We start from the raw sequence: 26,310 nt of genomic DNA on the forward strand, positions 1-26,310 counted from the left end.
ATTCCGGACGACGCAATTGCCAACGCTATATCATTTTTTGATCGAATTGATGTCAGAATCTGATTTATCACAAACGTTTTACCAGTACCTCCTGGCGCATCCAAAAAGAAAATTTCTCCAACGTTGTTATCGACACAATGCATTATCGTATCATAAATGTCTTTTTGTTCCGACGTTAACTTGGAAATGTTATTTTGTACATACGACAATAGATCACTCGTACTGTAACTTTGTTCACGATCCAATTCTACACATGTCGAAACAGCAGCGATACGGTTCGGTGAAGGCATTCCCAAATCCTGAAGAGGTTTGTTGCCATACGTATGCACAAATCTTCTATAATAACTAAAGTGTAGTTATAAATTTCTGATGTAAAATCAAAAGTCATATCTGACGTCTCTAACTGTTTTCGATGGAGTATATCTTCGGACATTTTTGACTTATATTTTTCCCATAACTCTGTAGGAGCTGATGGAGAGCAAGTTGTTAAAATGATGCCAAACAATGCACGAATTTGACTTGGGGTTGACGTTTCGCACGCGTCATTGATGCAGTTATCCCAGTGTTGGTCATTCTCCAATAAATTCAGAGCTTGGCATGCACTACGGTAAGTGGCATGTATAGTACCGTTTACAGTTCTCAAATACTCAAAGGATGTCGGACCGGGTACATTCACCAAAAGCAGATATTTTCGTGGAAAAGATGTTGCAATTGGGAAACGATTGTCCTTTCAACGTTGGGAGAAATTTCGCAACGTGCATTCAATTCAGAATTTCTATCACTGATGAAGTACAATTGTAAAAATTTATGATTCTCGCCTGAGAATGGTAGAAGGGACCCTGCTCTATGATAAATTTGCCCTTTTACTTTGAAAGTAGATATAAATTGATCTGGATTTTCGATTTGGGCTCCAAACGACGTCATTTGGAAACATGAATTATATTTTCTGATTTGTGACAAAGAACGCTTAGATTCTGACGTAGTTCCAGTAAGGAAAGTCTTCAATGGCTCTGGTGGTGCAGCCAATAGAGGAAGTTTAACTTTTCCTGAGGCGCAACACATTCCCATTGTTTCACCATTGAATTTCAAGGCCTTGCAATAGGGACAAATTTTAGACATAGTCCCGATTTGAACTCATCTACTCAAGCTGTAATCATCGACTGGGCTGTACCTGAATGCCAGGCGATAACTTTCAGGTTGCTCTGATTCCTCGGCACGCTTTCTTTTCTTACTTTCTCTATCAGCAACAAGCCTGATTTCTTGCTGTTCTTGTGATTCCTCGGCACGCCTTCTTTTTTCACTTTCTCTTTTAGCAGCAAGTCTGGTTTCATGTTGCTCTGGTAGTTCCTCGGCATGCCTTCTTTTTTCACTTTCTCTTTTAGCAGCAAGTCTGCTTTCGCGTTGCTCTGGTAGTTCTTCGGTACGCTTTCTGTTCTTTCTTTCTCTATCAGCCTCAAGCCTGTTTCCTTGCTGTTCTTTTGATTCCTCAGCACGCTTTCTTTTCTGACTTTCTCTATCAGCATCAAGTTTTTTGGCATAGACTCTTTGAGCATCTTCCTCGGCTGTTGCCATTGTAAGTTCATCAGTCATTTTAAAGTTAAACATTAATAGATTTCTACGTGAACGCATGTCTTAAATATCTTTAATGACGTCACCGTCATAACAAAAATGACGACAACTAACTTCATGATGTCAGTCAACACAAAAACATGACGTCACCTGACAGACACATCCACAGACAACTTATTTTTATATATATAGATAGATAGATAGATTTAACCTTGCTTATATTATATAACTGCATATTGTAATAACCGCATATTTTTATGACGTCATTATTTTATGACATATTTATGTTGACGTCATTACTTTTTGTTTTGTTAAAATATGCAAAGATTCTGCTTCAATATCTGTCGGTAACTGAAAAAATTATTTTGTCAAAAGGTTACCAACTCAGTTATGCATAGATATAACCACTGTATAATTATTTCCGCTATATATTATTGTATAACCTCATAATCTTGCTTATATTCTATGTAACCGCACATACTGATAATAATGTTTTATACTCAATTTAGCCTTGCTTTCCTTCACCACTCTGAGTCAGTACTTTTTATTTTGTTAAAATATGCAAAGATTCTGCTCCAATATCTGTCGATACCATAAAACATCCATTTTGTCAAAAGATTACTAACTCAGCTACGTATAAACAAGTCAATATGTGTTGGTAACTGAACTCCAGAGTTTTGGTATTTTGGTTTTCATCTTTTTTTTTGTCTGACGTCTTAGCAAAAGCTTTAGGGCCCGTTTTACAATTAAATTTTCACTAATACCTTGATTTAGCAAGCAGTAATTTGAGTCAATAAGAATTTTTCAGCTATTAAAAAATTCTGAGAACATCCGATTGACTCATATTAGCGCTAGTTCAATCTCAGTATTTGTAAAATTTTGTTATGAATGGGCTTTAACCAAAATACGTGCACTTTTTCGACTTTTTTCACAGCCTGAAAAATCTTTCTCGTCTTTGTTTCTTTGATTATTATGTCTAACCATTGCGATCTCAGAACTTCAGGTGTCAAAAGAATCTTTATTTTGCTTTCAGTAATTTCAACTTATAAAAATCTTTGAAGGACCCTTATGGAATCATTTGGGAGACTTCCCTATACACTCGTGAAAATTTTCGAATTCGTGAGATATGGTTGAATTCCCCATAAACTCGGAGAAATTCCTGAATACATCAGGGACATGCAGCTAGAACGTCTTTTGTTTTCCTTCACTTTTTTACTAAGTGTCGATGTAACTTATGTTTATTTTCATGATGAATTCAAAATTTTCGACCTACTATCCTCGTCCCCTCTTTTTCTCTCAACAATTACCCTTTATCATAAAGAAAAAAGGGGGGGCTCTGTAGGTAATTGCGTTAAAAAAACTGATAAATCCGCTCTTTGCATGGGGAGGGGGGAGCCTGAAGTGTCCCCTTTTTACTTGCATGGGTTCCTGTCCAAGGACGGCGTGGACAAAGAGTCAACATCAATATTGCTTGCGCAAACAGTTAGACATATCTTTGACCAAACGTTCAAGAGAATCGGTATGTCTTGTCCAACGATTTTGTTATAAACGAGGTACAGCTCTGCCCAATCCCTCTGTAATCTTTTGATCTTGGTATTTTTTCCGTAAAGTTACTACAAATAATCGGTGAGTATCCGGAACTCTAAGCCAGTCACTATTCTGGGACTTAAAACCTCCTGTTTGGGACAGGCTTAGAAAATATTTTTTTTCCAGTCTTCGCAAAAGAGTATAACACTATGCTTTATTAGGTTTGAACCTTGAAAACGAAATATACTTTAAAAGAAAATATAAGATAAAAAATGTAAATATAAACAAAATAATGTAAAATATAAATAAAGTTGGCATAATTTTCAAGGGCAGACTCATTGGCTAGTTCCCAATAAATTCATATGATCTGCCCATTGTAATGGTGTTGTGAAAAGAAAATACTGTGCATTTGCCTGAATATGATTTACTTTATTCTATAATATTTTATAATATAATATTTATATATATAAACATAGTTATATATATAAAATACATGGTTATAATTTATGTAGTTATAAATTATATATGTTACTGTTAATGTCCCAAATTGGTGAATGTCCGAAATACCTTTCTTCTCCTTGAATTTAGTCAGTGTTGCGATTCAAATTTTCAGTTTAATTTAAGGTTTGATGGTGACAGGTTAGTTTAAGTTTTTAACACATTTCTGATATTTATACATAACCCAACCTAGCTTTAAATTTTATCATCAAAACTCGCATAAGACTGAAAAATCTGATTTGCAAAGCCAATTGAATCCAAGTAGAGAAAAGGGAATTTCAGACATTCGCCAGTTAATGTCGACATTAACCAGATTTCGGACATTCACAGTAAGATATATAACAAAAAGTAAAATATATAATACTATAAAGGCAGTTAAAAGCCTTGTTTATTCAAATCTTCTTTGTGTTTTTAGCTCAAGATTTAGCACGCGATCAAAAGCTTCTGTTTGGCGATGATATTACGTCGCTTATTAGGGAATCGAGAAAACGAAGATGGAACGTATTGGAATGTAAACGGGTTTCAGAAGAAATTGAACTTCAGGTAAATTGTTCAATTCCTAGTTTCTGAAAATGCTAATTTGCACATGAAATCCATAGTTACATTCTAGAAGAAGCTGATAGAAATCAGTGACGTAGAAAGGTCTTCTTACACCCGGTGTGTAATTTCAACTTGTCACCTTCCCCCCTTTTTTTATTTATTTTCCCGAAAGTAAGTGTTGAATTGACAAAACTCATTTGAATTGTTTATAATATGGAAATAAAGCAGTTATAGGAAATTTAAATTGTGCAATTCAAAGAATTTGTACTTAAGATTTTAATGTAAATTACTTAATACGTATTAAAGTATAAACAAAACGTAATATTTTTTAAACATAGCAGCCCTATTAACATTATTATAGCATCGGTGCTAGAATAATTGGGATTGCTGTATGTAGAAACTGATTAATAATTTACTAAAGGATGTCTTGTTGATTGATTCTTTGATTAATACCTTTATTTTCGTCAATTCATAACATTAATACAACACTGAAATGAACATAGCCGAATGACCTGCGTGGAGTGGCTAAAAAGAAATGCTAAAAATTAATAGGTAATTAAGTAATTAATAGGTAATTAAGCTGCTACCAATACAATCCATGTTAAAATGAATAAGAGTTGGTAATGTAACTATTTGAAAGCAGCGTTTCTTGAAGATATTCAAACTGACTAGCAAACATGAAAAACAGAGAAAAATCTTTTTAGATTAATTTTTCAGTCACCCTTACAAGGATGACACCCTGGTACGCTCTCCGAACCCCCTGATCCTATGCCACTGATGGGGATACAGGTACCAAGGACAGTAACTAGAAAATTAGATAATTCTATTATATTATTCTTTTTTTGAATTTCTTGAACGAAAATATAAAAAAATGCATTTCAATAAAAATACCAGCAAAAAAAAAATATTTTCAGAATCTAGGGGGCAAACCCCTCCTGATTCCTCTCATTTCCGCCACTATGGAAATAAGAATATTTGGGTATCTGTTTGCATAAGCCCCATTGGTCATGTGACAGGAGGTAGTGTGAAATCGACGAGTAAACTCATCGCACATCTAATTGAGAAGCTTAAAGAATAATCTCATAGCGTGTCTCAAATTACTACTGAAAGTGAAAATGGAATTTTTTTTATTTGATTTTTCAATTTTTTGATGTTGAAACTTAAAAAAGCCATATACATATTAAAAAATTAGAAAAATCCTGGAGTTTTACTTTAATGACAAAGGACTTCATGTAGATTTTATTATGTAGACTTTGATAGCAGCGGGTGCCAAATTAAAAAATAAAGTGAATGAAAACCAAAAAAATATGCCATAAAACAGCTTTAAAAAGGTTTTGTTGTCTATGGGAATCAACAGGTTTTTAATATTTGAGTTTTAACAGATGAAAAGCATTGTTAGATTTAACTAATTGGTTTTGCTTATTTATTTTCACGGATCAACGTGTCAACACTGATGGGTACTACCGTTAAAACTTTATAATTTGAAAATATTACAAGAAAAACTAGAGAAAATTGGGGTGATCAGGTATGAATAGACCTAAGATCAGGGTACCATTTGAAAATATATCAAAGAAGAATATCTGCAAAGAAAAGGAGTACGTTTTTCGGCTTTGGTCATTTTTTGACAATGTCATTTTGACATTGGGATTTTTACCATTTCTAAGACGTTAGGTTTTTTTTATTATACTTGTATATTTTTATTGTGCGTATCAAAAATTTCGTATAAATAGACCTTTTTATTTATAACGTAACCTTTATTTTCTTTTTCATTTATGCAGGTAGCCTTTTAAATGTAAAGTTTACTTATTTTAAAAGGTAACCTTTATTTGTTAATTTATTTTTATGATAAACGTTCTTATTATAAGGGTAAAATAATTAAATAAGAAAATTGCAAGCAACAAATTGAATTGTAAAAAAAAGTAGATCTTTTCGCATAATTAATTTTCTATTAATTTTCAAGATAAATTTTGTAACATTTTAATTAAGTTAGTATATATTGTAAAATAACTTTTCGTATAATTAGGCTAGTAAAAGTACAAGTTAACTTTGTTAATGACGATTTAAACATAGATACCGTTTCTAAATAACCTGGAACAAAAAAAGCCCCGTTCTAATGAGCAAAATATTAAAATAATTTTGCCTAATTTTTGAATCCTATTTCAAAAAGCGTAATTTTTTATACTTGTTTAGTGTTCTGTACTAGAGTCATGGTTGTGTAAGTGTTCTATATTCGTTAAACACAAAAATGAGGAAAATTTGTTATTTTCTGTTAAAAGGGAAGGACAAAAGTTTAAAGGAAGAACGTGCAGATCGCTTGTCTTTTTGGGGGTGTTTCCCCTCTTTTTCCAAAATCAGACAAACTTTTTCAGGCTCATAGCTTTACATAGGTAACGTTAAACTTCATAAATTTTAGTAAATGTATAAATAACATTATAAATTTTGTATTGGGAATTAGCATCAAACGTCAATTTCTTTTATATAATAGTTTTCAAAATTCGTTTTTTTAGAGTTTTAGTTCGTATTTAACCGAGTTTCTCTTTACTTACAATTCATTACCATGAACTTTCTGATTAGGCAAAATCATCTTTGCCTTTAAAGTCCTATGTCAAGGACGTTGAAAGTAAAACCTGGTCATTAGAACTGGTTAAGGGAAAGTTATGCAGTTTCAAACATATTACCAACTTTTTGGTAGCAGCGGGCACTAAAAAAAAGACAACGAAACAAAAAAAAAGAAAGAAAGAAGAAAAAAAAGAAACATGAGCCAAGAATCAGAAAAATAGGCCAAAAGCGTACGTCATGAAACAACTCAAAAAGTTATCCTCATTCAAGATGTGGCTACCTTTGGAATCAATAGAGTGTTTATGTTTGGATTTTTACGCATAAAGCATCGTCAAATTTAACTAATTAAGTTTACTTATACATTTTAGCCATTCAACGTGGCAACACGTACAAAAACGTGGTACTGCCCTAATGCGAAAATTCATAATGCGAATCAAGCAAAAGGAAAACCTTGCAGTTTTCAGATATTAATAATGCTAAGTAGAAGGTTTGTTGAACAAGTGAAAAAGAATTTGTTCGCATTTATTATTTTGTTTTTCCGAATTTTTGGAAAGTTTGTTTGTTTGCTTGTTACAAACAATATAAATATAAAAGAAGAAGAAAAAAAAAAACACCAGAAAAACTAAAAAAACAACAACACAGAAATACAAAAAAAAAACTCAGGTTGAGGGGGGGCTAAGGGTGAAACTAGCTGATACTCCACGTATTGCTGGAGCGCGCAGCGCCACAGCAACGCGTGACAGGGGTCAGAGGGACCATTATAATATTAACTACGAGCTACGAAGATTGGAAGTCCTGCCTAGTCTTTACCCTTCTAACTCTGTCCCTCCTGAGTGTTGACATTCACAGACATAATTTACAAACCAAAGAAGATGTAAACAGTGCTGTCAACGGCAGTACTATTGTGCAATGAAGAAACAATTGGTTCGGATTTCTGTTTTATAACGTTCCGTTATTGTTTGAATCTAGGAATTGTTACCATTATTACATATTACTTATATAGGTAATAATATTTTTACATAATATACCTTTTTACAGCTAAGCTCAACAAATACATGCTTATCCCAACATCCTATTCTTAGGGCTGAAACCCCAAGGAGAGGAATCCCTGCTTTGTCTTCTCCCTTCTAACACTGTCCCTCCTGAGCGTTCACAATTACAGACGTAATTTATAAAGCAGTCAAATTACAAACAAAGCTGTCAACAGCAACGTCATTGCGCCATGGAGAAAAATTTACTTCAAGTACCCGTCGTAGAACGTCACATGAGGTGTACTTTTTTAGAGCTTCCTTCTAACACTGTCAATCCTGAGTATTCACAATTACAGACATAATTTATAAAATAGTCAAAAACAAAACTGTGAATGGGAGAGCCATTGTATTATGAAGAAACATTTACTTCAGGTACCCGTTCTTGAACGTCACACGAACATTTTAAATCAGGGATTGGTCTTATGTTGCCAACATTACTAATTTATCGGTAGATATAATATATTTACTTGATATACTTTTATGGGCGATGTTTAGTACGGGTAACGTACTTTTCCCAAAAAGTCAGTTCCCAGACTGAACTTCTAAGATTTTGGGGAGTGGTAGCCCAAGGTGCACTCCTGTTTAGACACCAATGGCCTTTTGAAAATGTGTCATCTTCCCTTTAACGCTATACCACTTTTATATGTTCAGAATTACAATTCACAATTGATTCATGTTATAGCTTCGTAAAAATATATTGCAAACTTTACTTTTTTTCAGACATATTTGAATCGCTTGATTCTTGAAGATAAGGATAGGCAGATTGAGAATATTCACAATGGAAGAGACTACAGTGAAGTCCAAGATGAAATTGCCTCAATGGAAGAAAAGAGTGTAAGTTTTGCACTCAAATTACATTAAATTTTAAATAACTCGTTTTTCTCAAGTCGCCGACTTTTTTGTGTTTTCGTCAAAATTACAAGACTTGATAGCGAAGTGGTAAAAATAGTTGCCTGTGGCTGAGGTAACCTAAGTTCTAATCTTAGATAAGACACATTTTTAAAGGAACTACAAATTGAATTCGTAATCAAAGTGGTTGCAATTGGAAACTGAGGGGGCATAGTAGTTAGATATATGAAGTGCATAATTGTTTGCATAAGAACGAACACAATTTGATGTTAATGCGCTGACAGACACTTACGCCTATAACCGCCAAAGTGAAGTTTACTATGTCGCATGACGGCAAAAGCTGTCCAAAACGATATGACTGTTTTTAGGCACTACGACAATAGCAGCACAAATGTGTATTTATCGCCGTACAAGTAGAATCTCAGTGTCATGTTTTGAAAACATTTTTTTTGGTTCAAGTTTGTTTAGGTTGAAACCCTGTTATACCCACGTGTTTGCTTTCCACCTGCTTCATTGTGCACTTGTTTATAAAAGCAAGCGCATAACACGTGTGATCAGATTTTTTATTGAATTTATAGTTGTTATTGATACATTCATTGTTTATATAACTACAATGGTAAGTGCTTGTTTATTATTGATGTTACACATTAAACAGAAGAAAAAAAGAGTAAAATTTAGCATTTTAGGTTAGTTTTTTTTTAGTTTTTTACCTTTTTTTTCGTTTTTGGTTTTCATTTTCTTCTTAATTTTTCAGACGTCATATGCAAACCCTCAAACATACAAAAAAACAAACATGCTTTAATTTTTTTTCTTTTTTAAACACAGGGAATATAAATGACGACCGGGACACTCAAAGAGAAATTACAGACTGGGACACCGGGACACAGGGAATATAAATGACGACCGAGACACAGGGACACAACTACAACGGCGACGTCGGGGACACAGGGGGGGATATATAAATGCCGATCGGGATGTTCAAGAGTCGGTAAACCTGACAATCCCGGGACACAAATGACGACCGGGACACAGGGAATATAAATGACGACCGGGACACTCAAAGAGAAATTACAGACCGGGACACAAATGACGACCGACCGGGACACAGGGAATATAAATGAAGACCGGGACACAGGGACACAACTACAACGGGGGCGCCGGGGGGCACAGGGGGGATATATAAATGACGACAGGGACACAGGGAATGTTCGATTAGCAATCACCATCAACAAAGCTCAAGGGCAATCATTAGAATAATTAGGTATAGATCTGAATACGGATTGTTTTTCCCATAGACAATTATATGTTGCATGTTCAAGACTTGGTAAACCTGACAATCTATTTATATGCACAGACAATGGGACAGCGAAGAATGTTGTATATTCGCATGTTTTACGTAGTTAAAAACATATATTTATATCTAGAACATATATATATCTAAGAACATATATATATCTATCTATATTCACAAGTGGGACAAAGGGACACAACTACAATGGCGCGTAACTAATATGGCGCGTAACGACTTAAGCGCGCGGGGGGCTTGGGGGGGGGGGGTTGTGAAGCGCCCCCACCAACTAGCTGTTGGGGTGGTGCGAAGCCCCAACAGCTAGTCTATCTATCTATATATATAAAAATAAGTTGTTTGTCTGTTGACTGACGTCATTTTTGTGTGTCGACTGACGTCATGTTTGTCGACTGAAGTCATTATAAGGATTGAGCTGTATGTCGTCATGAAGTTGTTTGTCGACTGACGTCATGTTTGTCGACTGACGAAATTACAGACCGGGATACCGGGACACAAATGACGACCGGGACACTCAAAGAGAAATTACAGACTTGGACACCGGGACACAGGGAATATAAATGACGACCGGGACACAACTACAGCGGGGACGCCGGGGGCACAGGGGGGGATATATAAATGACGACTGGAACACAGGGAATGTTCGATTAGCAATCACCATCAACAAAGCTCAAGGGCAATCATTATAATAATGAGGTATAAATCTGAATACGGATTGTTTTTCCGATGGACAAGTATATGTTGCATGTTCAAGAGTCGGTAAACCTGACAATCTATTTATATGCACAGATAATGGGACAGCGAAGAATGTTGTATATTCGCAAGTTTTACGCAGTTAAAAACAGATATATATCAATCTTTATTCACAGGTGGGACACAGGGATACAACTACAATGACGCGTAAGTAATGTGGCGCAACAAAGCTAAAAAAAGAAAAAACCTAAAAAGAAAAAAACTTAAAAGAAGGAAAAAAAATAAAAAAGGTAAAAACCCAACAGCTTCCTTTTTTTGTTTTTTTTTGCATTTTTAGTTTTTTTTTCTTTTTTCAGTTTTCTTTTTCTTCTTTATTTTTCAGATGTCATATGCAAACCCTCAATGCAAACATACATACAACTTATTTTTATATATATATAGAAGATAGTGTAACAGACAAACAACTTATTTTTATATATATAAATCTATATTCACTGGTGGGACACAGGGACACAATTACAATGGTGCGTAACTAATATGGCGCGTAACAACTTACGTGCACGGGGGGGGGGGCATGGGGGCGCAAAGCGCCCCCACCAACTAGGTATTGGGGTGGCGCTTCGCGCCACCCCAACAGCTAGTATAGATATATATATATATATATATATATATATATATATATATATATATATATATATATATATATATATATATATATATATATATATAAATAAGTTGTTTGTTTGTTTGTCTGTCTGTCTGTCCGCATATGACGTCTGAATTTCATCATATACCAATTCAAAAACGAATGTATTCAAGCCGAAGTAGCTGAGTTGGTAAAGCGTTATGTTCCAGATTCTAGGTCCGAGAGGTTCCAGGTTCGAACCTTGGCTGTAGCATTAATACAAAAGAAGAAAACAAACTGAAACAGGTAAAAACTACAAAAAAAACTAAAAGAAAAAAACTAAAAAAGGTAAAAACTACAAAAAAAACTAAAAAGAAAATATTAAAAAAAAAAACTAAAAAAGCTAAAAAACTAAAAAAAAAACTAAAAAAAGGTAAAAAACTAAGAACTAAAAAAGAAAAAACTAAAAAAGGTAAAAACTACAAAAAAACTAAAAAGAAAAAAAAATAAAAACTATAGGCCTACTGAAAAAGAAAAAAACTAAAAAAAGGAAAAAAACTGAAAAATAAAGGAGAAAAAGAAAATTAAAAAAAGGTACCCAGGGAATTAAAAAAAAAAATAAAAAGAAAATACTAAAAAACTAAAAAAAGGCAAAAAAACTAAAAAAAGGAAAAACTAAAAACTAGAAAAGAAAAAAAAACTAAAAAAACGGTAAAAACTGCAAAAAAAACTAAAAAGAAAAAAACTAAAAACTAATAAAAAAAACTAAAAAAAAAAAAATTAAAAAAATTAAAAACTAAAAAAGAAAAAAAACCAAAAAAATGGTAAAAGCTACAAAAAAAATGAAAAAAAAACTAAAAACTAAAAAAAAACTAAAAAAACTAAAAACTGAAAAAGAAAAAAAACTAAAAAAGGAAAAAAACTGAAAAATAAAGGAGAAAAAGAAAACTAAAAACAATAAAAATAAAAAAAAAACTAAAAACGTTAAAAACTACAAAAAAAACTAAAAAGAAAAAAGAAAAAAAACTAAAAAGGCTAAAAAAAAGGTAAAAACCAAAAGAAAAACTACAAAGAAAAAAAGGAAAAAAACAAAAAATTTATTTCATCATATACCAATTCAAAAACGAATGTATATACAGACCAGGACACAGGGAATATAAATGACGACCTGGGACGCTCAAAGAGAAATTACAGACTGGGACACCGGTACACAAATGACGACTGGGACGTGTGTGTCGACTGACGTCATGTTTGTAGGTCGACTGACGTCATGTTTGTCGACTATAAATGACGACTGGGACACAGGGACACAACTACAACGGGGACGCCGGGGGCACAGGGGGGATATATAAATGACGATGTGGACACAGGGAATGTTTGATTAGCAATCACCATCAACAAAGCTCAAGGGCAATCATTAGAATAATGAGGTATAGATCTCAATACGGATTGTTTTTCCCATGGACAATTATATGTTGCATGTTCAAATATATATATATATTCTATATTCACAGGTAGGACACAGGGACACAACTACAATGGCGCGTAACTAATATGGCGCGTAACGACTTACGTGCGCGGGGGGTTTGGGGGGGGGCGCGAAGCGCCTCCCCAACAGTTAGTATATATATAAATGTACTGTCCGGTTGTCCGTCCGTCTGTCTGTCACTAAGTATGACGTCAATATATAAAAAAAGATAACTAAAAAAAAACTTAAAAGAATTAAAAACTATCTTCTATAAAAAAAAAAACTAAAAAAAAAACTATAGAAAAAAAGAAGAAACTGAAAAAAGAAAAAACTAAAAAATAAAAAAATAAAAAAAGGTAAAAAACTAAAAAAGAAAAAACTAAAAAAGAAAAAAAAAACTAAAATATGACGTATAAAAAAAAACAAAAAAAAAACTAAAAAAAAGGAAAAACTGTAATAAAAGATAAAAATCTATAAATGACGTCATGTTCGCAACGCGAAACCAGGCTTGCGGCTAATAGAGATAGTAAAAAAAAGGCATGTTGCTGTATTACAAAAGCAATGCGTGTATAATTATCCTACAATATCATCAGAAAGGGGAACACCAGAGCAACGCAAAACCAGGCTTGTGGCTCAAAGAGAAAGGGCTAGATTAGGAATGTCCAATTTACGTCATCAATTCGATCCAAAAATGACATAGTGTTGCCGGGACCCAGAACACAAGGGACAATGAGAATCCATATATAGAAGCCTGCCGCGTGCCATGCTGGGGTCAGCCGGCGAAGCCGCCGGGACCCAGCTAGTAATGTATAAAATTCTTAAATTTAAAACACTGTAATTTCAACAATTACCGGCATTCTGATCATATATTAGACGTTTTTAACATATTCGGTAAATCATCCCATTCTAAAGAGGCTGTACATATTTAATACTAAATCTTGATTTAGTGTAGTAAGAATAAACAGCGGTTCACATATCAAAACATAATTTATAGTTACATAATCATAAATAGATGATGCACATCTATTGCACATATTGTCTGCTGAAATAGAAAATTGTTAAAAATAAAGTTAAAATAACTATATTATTTAGCATAAATCGGTAGAATATATTATTTAACATAAATATAATAAGCTATATTATATTTAACATAAATCGTTAAAAATAGTTAATACTATAGAAAATCTCCTGAAATGTGGTCGCATTATTTTTGCCAGTTCTATTATAAAGCATATTTCAACTGCAATCTGAATTGGTAATACTTGTGTCCCGACTGTAGTCGTGTCCTATATTCAGTTGCTGTCCTAAAGTCTAAGATTGTGTGGCACTTTTTTTCAGGACTGATGTATCGGGGGACTTATATCCCAAGCTAAAGCAAAATTATAAGAGCCATATTTATGCACACTTGAAATACTATAGCTTCTAATAGCTACAGTATTTACTTTGCTATTAGTAAATAACATTTGTGTCCAGAATTTGGTTTTTTTTTTTGAAAATTTTACTATAAAACGAATTTTAGCAGCAGCCCAAAGTGATAACACTTGCGTCCAGATTTTTTTTTTTTTTTTTTTTTGATAATTATTCTATAAAAACGAATTTTAGCCGCAGCCTAAAGTTGCGACACTTGTGTCAGAATTTGGTCGTTTTTGTTTCTTTTTTTTTTTAACAATTTTACTATAAAACAAATTTTAGCCTCGGTTCGAATAGGTAATATTTGTGGCCGAAATGTGGTCGTATTGTTCTAACCAATTTTACTATAAAACCCATTTTAGCTGAAATCCGAAGACCCAACACTCGTAACCAGAATATAGTTGGATCCTAGATTCGCTTGTGTCTCTAAACTATTCTGAAGATTTTGTGGTAATTTGTTTTCAGGATAGATATGTTGGGGAACTTGAGGCATTGTTCAGCAAGGTCGATGAACGTCGAATGAAAAGGGATGTTCCCGACTTTTTGTGTGGAAAGATAAGTTTCGAAATTCTTAAAGACCCGGTGATAACCCCGTCGGGTATCACTTATGATAGAAAGGATATTGAAGAACACTTACAGGTAAGGGAGTTTCCTTTATCGGGCTAGTAAAGAGCATGCTATCATATCATAGTAACCTTGAATTTGAAAACGCTTTTTGAAAAAAAACCGTCAAGTGAGGAATTTTTTTTTATTTAGATGTGACTCAATAGTAATTGTTATAATGTTGGTTTATCCTAAAATAAAAAAATTATTGCGAAAAGATTTTTTGAGAAAAGAGCTTTTAATTTCTCAAAAATGCCGGCAGATCTAAATGAAAAGCGCACCATTGGAATCACAATCTCGGGACTTCAAGATCGTATCTTGAAAAACAAAGAGGATCGCTTTGTGTATGGGCAGTGGTGTCCTCCTGTTCCCGTTCATTCTCCATTTTTTTTTACTATGGCTAAATCGAGATCATGGAAATTTTTAGTGACTCAAGTAAAAGCTACTTCTTCTATATACGTGCTTTTATTAATTTTTATCATAGCTCCAAATAGAGTAAGAAAAAATATAGATTAGTAAATTTATAGAAGAACGAGCAAAATTGAAGATTGCTTCTATGCAAGAAAACTAATCTAGAACTTAAACCGAAGAAGATTCGCTTGATGCGCAATGAGAAAATTTCAATGGGAGTATTATAAATTCTTAGTCAAAAAACTGTTCAGAGTGATTGATGCAGCTTATAATTTAGCTAATATACATCTTTAGATTGAGGGGCCATTTTTAATGGCCCTCTGGGCTATAGTTTCGAGATTTGACCCTATTAAAACTGTGGGACTCCTCCGTCAGAATCTGTTTAAAGCCTCCCTCTTTACAACCTCCTAATAAGTTTCAAATACATTCAAATCCTTCCTTACAACCTCCTACCCGATTCAGGGACGACCTGCTTTTCGTTTGACCCTAGATGGTTGGCCTAAAGGATGATCTTTGGTAATCGGTTATCCTTCATCCGCTGAACATATCATAGCCATCTCAACCTCTATCATTGTAGGCATAGAAAGCTGGATCGAACCATATATTTTGTACATCTTACTGTTTGAAATACGGCCAGTCAGACGGGCATCCGAAACAATCCGTAGGCAATTTCTCCGGAAAACATCTGGTAAATCTTCATCCACTTATTGGAGCGCCCATGCTTCAGAGCCATATTTGACCACTGTACCTTCCGATATTTGATTCTTTTGATGTATCTATCATTATCGCGACTCTGTTTCTTACAGTTTTGCCTACGATTTAGCCACGTCGCTCCTTACTCACAGTCGGTTATCACGAACTGTTTGATTATTTCTTTTCGTTTCAAACTTGGAGTACAATTTCTTGCAATTCCTCTGTCTTTTGGAGCAGCCATGTTTCATGGCTGCTCTTGGCTTTCATGGCTGCTCATGGCTTTCATTTCAGAACCTTACTTAACCGATGTAGCCTTCAATATTCTAATTGTGGTTCGCAGAATTAGCTTCCTATTCTTCAAAACTTTTTTTCAACCGAAAAAATACCCTGGCTATTCGCTTTTAATATCTTCACTGTATCTACCATCTTTACTATCGTTTTCGTTTCATCTTTTCGTTTCAAACTTGGAGTACAATTTCTTGCAATTCCTCTGTCTTTTGGAGCAGCCATGTTTCATGGCTGCTCATGGCTTTCATGGCTGCTCATGGCTTTCATTTCAGAACCTTACTTAACCGATGTAGCCTTCAATATTCTAATTGTGGTTCGCAGAATTAGCTTCCTATTCTTCAAAACTTTTTTTCAACCGAAAAAATACCCTGGCTATTCGCTTTTAATATCTTCACTGTATCTACCATCTTTACTAATAATACTACTTAGGTCACTTTTACAACGACTGTTGGAGTGCTAAGTGGTTATACTTTTAGAGAATCATTGAAAAGAAAAGGAGGGACGTGAGCAAAAAGAAAAAAAACTGAAAAAAAGAGATTATCATGGAAAAAGAGAAAAAAATCTAGAGGCTACTTCATCACGAGGCTAAAGAGGTGTCAAGTTAAGGTGCCAAGCACAGTTAAAATTAAATCCAATCAGTTGAATTGGTTAATAATCAGTTGAAATATCTTAATAATTTACTTCCCTCTTCTGTCGAAAATATTTTATCCCTTAATAGTGATCTCTGTAGTCATGATACACGAGAAGTATCGAATTCAGTACATCAATTTAGAAAAACGACTAGAGCTTCTTTTGTAAAAAGAAATTTTATTACTCACTGTGTATCGGATATAGTACCGGTTGCGATTTGAAATGCAGTCATCTCATAACCTTCAAGATTGCAACCAAAAGATTTTTCCCTGCAAAAGAATAGAATTTATGTATGTGTTTTATGTAAGTAGAATATTTGTTGTATATTTGTGGATTTAGTAATATACAAAGTAGAATAGCATAAAATATTGTTTTTTAGAATATTTCGAATAGAAGATTCCCACCTGCTGCCAACAAGCCTTTAGGGGTTTTCTTGGAAAATGCAGCAAAAATGTTCTGTATTTTTTTTTTCTTTTGTCAAATAAGATTATCTTATCTTAAAATTAATTATATTAAGTTGAAGCTTACGTATGCAGTTATTGGTAATAGCAAGTGCCAAATAAAAAAAAAATACATATATAGCACCAAACAGCTACAGAAAATGTATCTTTTCTTTGGTGATGTTTTGTTTGGGAAATAACAGGTTGTTAGAATTTGAGGGTTGCGGACAAAGAACGTTGTCAAATTAAACGGTTTAGTTTTGATTATTTATTTTCACGGTTCAATATGGCAACACTGACAAAATGTTAGTGTCCGAAAAATTTTCTTATTTTGAAACAACCAAAAGAAAAATCTTTTGCCAGTATGAATAGACCTAAGTTAGACCGATGGGGAAAGAAATGTTTTATTTTATGTTCTAGTATAGAACTGGCCTTCCGAGGCTGAACCTTCACTAAATTTCGTTACAAAAATAAGCATATTTCTTAATAGATCACTACAATTGTTACTTTGCCTTTTTCTGTTCACTGGTAAGAATAGAATTATTTACTAAGCTGTGGCTAATAATTACCTGAAACTTGATAATTGGGTAAGAAATTTTAAAATGAATATTAATTATAAGCTAAACAGCATTTACAGAACGCTATTAATGCGCTCGAACATGCCAAGATTACTTATTTGACGAACCAGTTTGCTTATCCTTCGGGTTTCATGAGACCTAGATGACGTCAGTGCTTCACTGGACGATGGGCATGAAATTATTTAATAAATTGTTGCTTGTAATTAGTGGAAACTTGATAATTGGGTAAGAATTTTTTAAAATGAATATTAATTAAAGGATAAACAGCATTTACAAGACACTATTAGTGCGTTCGAACATGCCAAGATTACTTATTTGACGAACTCGTTTGCTTATCCTTCGGGTTTCATGAGACCTAGATGACGTCAGTGCTTCACTGGCCGATGGGCATGAAATTATTTAATAAATTGTTGCTTGTAATTAGTGGAAACTTGATAATTGGGTAAGAAATTTTTTAAATGAATATTAATTAAAGGATAAACAGCATTTACAAGACACTATTAGTGCGTTCGAACATGCCAAGATTACTTATTTGACGAACTCGTTTGCTTATCCTTCGGGTTTCATGAGACCTAGATGACGTCAGTGCTTCACTGGCCGATGGGCATGAAATTATTTAATAAATTGTTGCTTGTAATTAGTGGAAACTTGATAATTGGGTAAGAAATTTTTTAAATGAATATTAATTAAAGGATAAACAGCATTTACAAGACACTATTAGTGCGTTCGAACATGCCAAGATTACTTATTTGACGAACTCGTTTGCTTATCCTTCGGGTTTCATGAGACCTAGATGACGTCAGTGCTTCACTGGCCGATGGGCATGAAATTATTTAATAAATTGTTGCTTGTAATTAGTGGAAACTTGATAATTGGGTAAGAAATTTTTTAAATGAATATTAATTAAAGGATAAACAGCATTTACAAGACACTATTAGTGCGTTCGAACATGCCAAGATTACTTATTTGACGAACTCGTTTGCTTATCCTTCGGGTTTCATGAGACCTAGATGACGTCAGTGCTTCACTGGCCGATGGGCATGAAATTATTTAATAAATTGTTGCTTGTAATTAGTGGAAACTTGATAATTGGGTAAGAAATTTTTTAAATGAATATTAATTAAAGGATAAACAGCATTTACAAGACACTATTAGTGCGTTCGAACATGCCAAGATTACTTATTTGACGAACTCGTTTGCTTATCCTTCGGGTTTCATGAGACCTAGATGACGTCAGTGCTTCACTGGCCGATGGGCATGAAATTATTTAATAAATTGTTGCTTGTAATTAGTGGAAACTTGATAATTGGGTAAGAAATTTTTTAAATGAATATTAATTAAAGGATAAACAGCATTTACAAGACACTATTAGTGCGTTCGAACGTGCCAAGATTACTTATTTGACGAACTCGTTTGCATATCCTTCGGGTTTCATAAGACCTAGATGACGTCAGTGATTCACTGGACGATGGGCATGAAATTATTTAATATATTGTGGCTTGTAATTAGTGGAAACTTGATAATTGGGTAAGAAATTTTTAAAATGAATATTAATTAAAGGATAAACAGCATTTACAAGACACTATTAGTGCGTTCGAACATGCCAAGATTACTTATTTGACGAACTCGTTTGCTTATCCTTCGGGTTTCATGAGACCTAAATGACGTCAGTGCTTCACTGGTGAGCAGAGAATTATTTAACAAATTGTTGCTTATAATTAGCGGAAACTTGATAATTGGGTAAGAAGTTTTAAAATGAATGTTCATTATAAGCTAAACTGCATTTACAGGACACTATTAATGCATTCAAACATGCCAAAATTACTTATCTGACAAACCCGATTACTTATCCTTAAGGTTTCATGAGACCTAAATTATGTCAGAAGTTAAGAGCACTACTACATGAAACGATTTGGATTCGCTGTTCGGAAAAACCTATACATAGAAAACGGAAAGCGATAGCAATCATGAATGGGACAAACCTTCAGGGATTTGTAATTAAGGAATGTTTAAATTGAAGTGCACGTGATTAAAGTTTAGTCGCCTAGTTGTCTTTAGGGTTTCAGTTGACAAGTTGCCAGGTAATTATGTATTGTAATTTGTACATATTACATCCGAGGAAGTTAGTTTTAAACCGACAAATTGGATAAGGGATGCTTGAATATACTATAGGTTGCTGAAAACATGTGGATTCTGAGGTGTTACAATTTCTCTTTTCGATTGTGTCCTCAATTGACAGGACCATTTACTGTCATCAAATTATCATTAAATGGTAACTTTTAATGATAATAATGAGTGTATTGTTAAATGAAGAACTCAGAGTTACCAGCACTACCACTAATACCGTTATTGTCATTGTACTATCATCACCATAATTACCATTACTACAATTAAAAAATACAATGCAAAAAAAACACCATTACCATATGATAGGTTACTGTTACCCACAAACCCACTCACAATTCGTTTTGTCGAACCGTTCTTACAGGTTAAAAACGTGTTGTAATTTCTCTTGTGGATCGCGTCCTTAAAATTTGCTTGGGGCCATGTACCATTATTTAATTACCATTAATTGGTAATTTGCCAACTATTTGTCTTAGGCTAGTGGTTGGCACGCTAGACTTCGACATTTCTTCTCCATGAGGACATGCGTTCGAGACCTGAGGTTTCCGGCTATTTGATTTGGAACGGGGGTCAGTAACGTGACTCTAAGCCCAGTCAATGGTAACTGGGCTCTAAATGGGTACCTGGAGAAATATGGGTAAGGTAAACAGGAAGAGTGTGCGAAAACACTGGATGGCTGGCCCCTAACCCCCCATTGCACTTCTTGGCTGAAGGGCCATGAAGCAGAGATTAGTACCACCGAAAAAGGATTGTATATTTCAGTGCCGTATTCTTTACCTTTACCAATAGTGATTATTATACTTTATTATTATACTTTACAATTATTACGATAACTACAGCTTTACCATTAAAACCGAATGAAATTTAGGGTGTTACTAATATTTAAATAATTTCTTAGACCACACTGCTTTTCCATTTACGAAACAAATAATTGAAGAAAAAACGGGTTTAATTTTTTTAAATAAAGCAGTGACAACAAAATAAAATAAAAACTACACTTTAACTAACAAAAAATAAAAATACTCCGAATATTTCGGCCCCACCTCCGGGAGCCTTTCTCAACGGGAAAAAAAAACAAAAAGGGAGAAAATTTAAAAAATGCCACGACAACTAAACCAAACTAAAAATATAAACAATCAAACATAAAAGAAACAAGAACTCACATTTTTAAAACAAACACTCCCGCACTTTACTGTAACTTTAGAAAAAACTGCAATAATTGTTTCTATTGGCACTTTCCTCTGCCACAATCGCTGTATAAATGGGGATCTATCAAAAATGAAAAATATAAATACTTGTAACAATACGAAAAAGAGGTCACCCAACCCCCAAATCCAATCAAAATCTTACAGGTTAATGAAACACAATTATGAATTATAAATTGAATGGATTTTTTCATTTGCTATTTTAGCTGCCGTCCGTTGACTTCTTACAGCATTGACCATGCTTTGACCTCCGTTCGCAAGGTTATTACTTGTTTCAGGACAATTATGCAAACCAAGACTCATTGAAGTTTTTGACTGGTCTTTAATTAAACTATTATAAATTGAATTTATTTTAAATTCCCCCTCATCTCTATTGATACTAATATTATGTATAATATAAAAACAGCTTTTAAATCAGGACAAAATATAAGCTCATGGCTAAATAACGGAAAAGATAAAGTTCCAAGAAATATACAACAGGGGGTATACAAAATTCCATGCTCTTGTGGTAAATTTTATGTAGGTAGAACACAGCAGAATTTAAAAAATAGGCTACAGCAACACAAATATGCGATAGATTGCTCGCTAAGACAAAATAAAAAACCTGATACTTTTGAATCCGCTATAGCTGGTCACGTGTATAATTTTCCTCATCATAGTATTTTATTTGATCAGACAAAAATTATTGATAAGTCTGTAGGACTTTTACAAAGATTCAGAGAAATTATAGAAATAAAAAAGATTATCTATGGGGGTATTAGTATCAATAGAGATGAGGGGGAATTTAAAATAAATTCAATTTATAATAGTTTAATTAAAGACCAGTCAAAAACTTCAATGAGTCTTGGTTTGCATAATTGTCCTGAAACAAGTAATAACCTTGCGAACGGAGGTCAAAGGATGGTCAATGCTGTAAGAAGTCAACGGACGGCAGCTAAAATAGCAAATGAAAAAATCCATTCAATTTATAATTCATAATTGTGTTTCATTAACCTGTAAGATTTTGATTGGATTTGGGGGTTGGGTGACCTCTTTTTCGTATTGTTACAAGTACTTATATTTTTCATTTTTGATAGATCCCCATTTATACAGCGATTGTGGCAGAGGAAAGTGCCAATAGAAACAATTATTGCAGTTTTTTCTAAAGTTACAGTAAAGTGCGGGAGTGTTTGTTTTAAAAATGTGAGTTCTTGTTTCTTTTATGTTTGATTGTTTATATTTTTAGTTTGGTTTAGTTGTCGTGGCATTTTTTAAAATGTCTTAAAAATAGTCTTAAATTGTTGTAATTTTCTCCCTTTTTGTTTTTTTTTCCCGTTGAGAAAGGCTCCCGGAGGTGGGGCCGAAATATTCGGAGTATTTTTATTTTTTGTTAGTTAAAGTGTAGTTTTTATTTTATTTTGTTGTCACTGCTTTATTTAAAAAAATTAAACCCGTTTTTTCTTCAATTATTTGTTTCGTTACTAATATTTGTTATGGTCTCATAGTTTTAATCATAGATAGCCTACAATCTAAAGCATAATGCAATTAATCAATATTCATTGTTGCCTCTAGCAAGATTTCAGCAAGACTGGTTATCCGCTTTAAATTGCTGAAGAACTATTAAATTAAAGAGGATCGATTAATATAGAACAGTAAATAGATTAATCATAGAAAATGAATTACTGACTGTATTATGGCTGTGCTATTTCAGTTAAACCAAAAAATTACCAGTATCAGTCCGTAAGTTCAATGTTATACATTAATTCAACGATAAGCAGCCATATCTTGGGAAGTCTCTCGTAATCATTGCTTTCTGAAGAAACTATAATATTTGAAAATGTTTGATTACCATTACCCGCAATCCCACACACGATTTCATTTCACTCAAATCATTTGCAATGGGTTAGAAAGGGTAGTTGTGATTTCTCTTTTGTGTTGTCTCCTTGAAATCTTTTCATAGCCTTGTACCATTGTTAAATTACCATTAGATAACAATTTATAATGGTAAAGCCTCATTATTACCATTAGTGTCATTATTGTCATTATATCATTAATACCATAAATATGCAATTAATCCAAACGAAAGGGCCTTTACAGAATGCTAGTTTACTATTACCTGAAAACCCACACAAAATCCTCTTGAAATCGAACCGCTCTGCAGGTTAGACCAGGTATTGTAATTTTTTTCTGTATCATGTCCTTAGAATCTGATCAGAGCCGTGTACCATTATTAAATTGGCATTAAGCCGTAATTTACAACGGCAATAACGGTGAACGATCGTTATTACCATCATTTTCATCATACCATTAATGCCATAAATATGCAGCTCAATCGAAAAATTACCATTCCCAAAAGGTTCACTAGTAACCCCAAACTTACACAAAATCCTAATTAAATCGAATAATTCTTTACAGGTTAGACGAGGTATTGTAATTTCTTTTCTGTTTCGTGTCCTTAGAATCTGATCAGAGCCGTGTATCATTATTAAATTGGCATTTAAATCATAATTTACATTAGCAATAACAGTTAACGATCATTATTGCCATCATGTTCATCATACCATTAATGCCATAAATATGCAATTCAATCAAAAAATTACCATTCCCAAAAGGTTTCACTAGTAGCCCCAGACTTACATAAAATCCACATTAAATCGAATAACTCTTTACAAGTTAGACGAGGTATTGTAATTTCTACTGTGTATCATGTCCTTAATGTCTGATTAGAGTCATGTATTATTGTTAAATTACCATTAAATGGTAATTTATAAAGGTAATAATGTTGAATGATCATTATTACCAGTATTATCATTATTTTCATTATTCTAAACATGCAATTAATCGAAAAAAAAATGTCATTATCAAACTGGAGATTTTACCTTGAAAAGAATTTTTACTACCTTAAACCCTCACAAATGGCAATTTTACCCTAAAAAGAATTCTGTTACCCTCAAACCCTCACAAAATTCACTTGAAATCGAATCATTTTTCACAGGTTAAAAGAGGTCATATGATGTCTCTTGTAGTTCGTCTGCTTAATGTCTGCTCAGAGTTATACACTGTTACTAAATGTATCATTAATTGGTATTGTGTAATGTTAATAATAGTGAATTACCACTTTTACAAATTAACAAAGAAGATTCGCCTTTAACAAATGGTAGATTACTATTACACTAAAATCTATCCATATTCCACTTTTCCGGATCATTTTTTCACATGTTAAACGAAGTAAATTTGTCTTTTGGATCGTTTCCTTAGCATCTGGTCACAAATCCTGTACCTTTTTAAATTACCAGTTGATGCTAGTTCATAATGGTAATCATGGTAAATGATCATTTTTACTGTTGATACTATTGCTAAGATTATACTATAAATACCATAATTACCATTATTACAACTAAACCAGCTGTATTTCACAATTGTGCTGCTTTTTCTTCATTTTCTCCCTTTTTGTAACGACGAACGCTTATCATAAGCGATCGCCGTTAAAAGGAAGAAAAAGTAAGACTATTGTAAAGTCTAACAGCAATATATAAACTGGGGTATATATTGTTTCAATGGCGTAGGGGAGTGGTTAAATTGAAGTGAAATGCCTTTAGGAATGAGATAAGTAATTATTTCTTATTATTGCTGCAAATTTCTGCATTATTATTGTTGCAAATTATAGCTGCAAATTTCTTAAAATATAAAATTGACAATAAAAATTATATAATTTATATAACTATATATAATATAATTATATATATATATACTAGCTGTTGGGGTGGCGCTTCGCGCCACCCCAACACCTAGTTGGTGGGACGCTTCGCGCCCCCCCCCCAAGCCCCCCCGCGCGCGTAAGTCGTTACGCGCCATATTAGTTACGCGCCATTGTAGTTGTGTCCCTGTGTCCCACTTGTAATTGATATATATATATATATATATATATATATATATATATATATATATATATATATATATATATATATATATATATATATATATATATATATATATATATATATATATGTTGTTAACTACGTAAACATGCGAATATACAAAATTCTTCGCTGTCCCATTGTCTATGCATATAAATAGATTGTCAGGTTTACTGACTCTTGAACATGCAACATATAATTGTCCATGGGAAAAACAATCCGTATTCAGATCTATACCTCATTATTCTAATGATGTGTCCCTGTGTCCCGGTCGTCATTTATATTATACATATATATATATATATATATATATATATATATATATATATATATATATATATATATATATATATATATATATATATATATATATATATATATATATATAAATATATATATATATTTTCTTTTTAGTTTTTTTGTAGTTTTTACCTTTTTTAGTTTTTTTCTTCTTTTGTATTAATGCTAAAGCCAAGGTTCAAACCTGGAGCCTCTCGGACCTAGAACCTGAAACATAACGCTTTACCAACTCAGCTACTTCGGCTTGAATACATTCGTTTTGAGCAGCTTCCTCGGGTGTTGCCATTGTAGGTTCTTCAGTCATTTTACAATTAGAAATTTCTCTTTCAACGGTCTTCTTACAATTAAAAAATTTGTCTTTGAACGATATTCTTAAATACCTGTGTCCTGGTCGTCATTTATATTCCCTGTGTCCCGGTCGTCATTTGTGTCCCGGTATCCCAGTCTGTAATTTCTCTTTGAGTGTCCCGGTCGTTATTTATATTCCCTCTGTCCCGGTCGTCATTTGTGTCCCGGTCTGTAATTTCTCTTTGAGTGTTTTTTCTTTTTAGTATTTTTTAGTTTTTTGCATTTTTTCTTTTTTCTTTTTTCAGTTTTCTTTTTCTTCTTTATTTTTCAGCTTCACTATGAAATACATATTGCCGAACCTTTGTTTTTTTAACTAAAATCTGGTAGGCATTGATGACCTTATCCAAGTCAAAATCCCAAACCCAATCATCATCGCTATCATTTTCAGTTTTGATATGTTTTGACTCTTGCTGTCCAGGTGGATCTTCATCTAACTGCGCGGTTTTGCGTTCTTTAGCCTCAAGCCTGTTTCCTTGCTGTTCTTTTGATTCCTCGGCACGCTTTCTTTTCTGACTTTCTCTATCAGCAGCAAGTTTTTTGGCATAGACTCTTTGAGCATCTTCATTGGCTTTTGCCATTGTAAGTTCATCAGTCATTTTAAACTTAAACATTAATAGATTTATACGTGAACATATATGTCTTAAATATCTTTAATGACGTCACCGTCATAGCAAAAATGACAACAACTAATTTCATGACGTCAGCCGACACAGAAACAT

At 33.3% G+C, this 26,310-nt stretch overlaps 1 protein-coding gene across 1 annotated transcript in view; it reads left to right on the forward strand.

The window, feature by feature from the left end:
- LOC136029268 (E3 ubiquitin-protein ligase CHIP-like) overlaps positions 1-26,310 on the forward strand; it is a 42,096-nt gene that overhangs the window by 10,172 nt on the left and 5,614 nt on the right. Inside the window, exons 3-5 of the mRNA XM_065707514.1 lie at positions 4,010-4,137; positions 8,445-8,558; positions 14,541-14,714. Coding sequence (XP_065563586.1) covers positions 4,010-4,137; positions 8,445-8,558; positions 14,541-14,714 — 416 coding nt within the window. The remainder of the gene's footprint in view (positions 1-4,009; positions 4,138-8,444; positions 8,559-14,540; positions 14,715-26,310) is intronic.

Source organism: Artemia franciscana, chromosome 7, assembly GCF_032884065.1.
Source record: "Artemia franciscana chromosome 7, ASM3288406v1, whole genome shotgun sequence".
NCBI lineage: Eukaryota > Metazoa > Arthropoda > Branchiopoda > Anostraca > Artemiidae > Artemia > Artemia franciscana.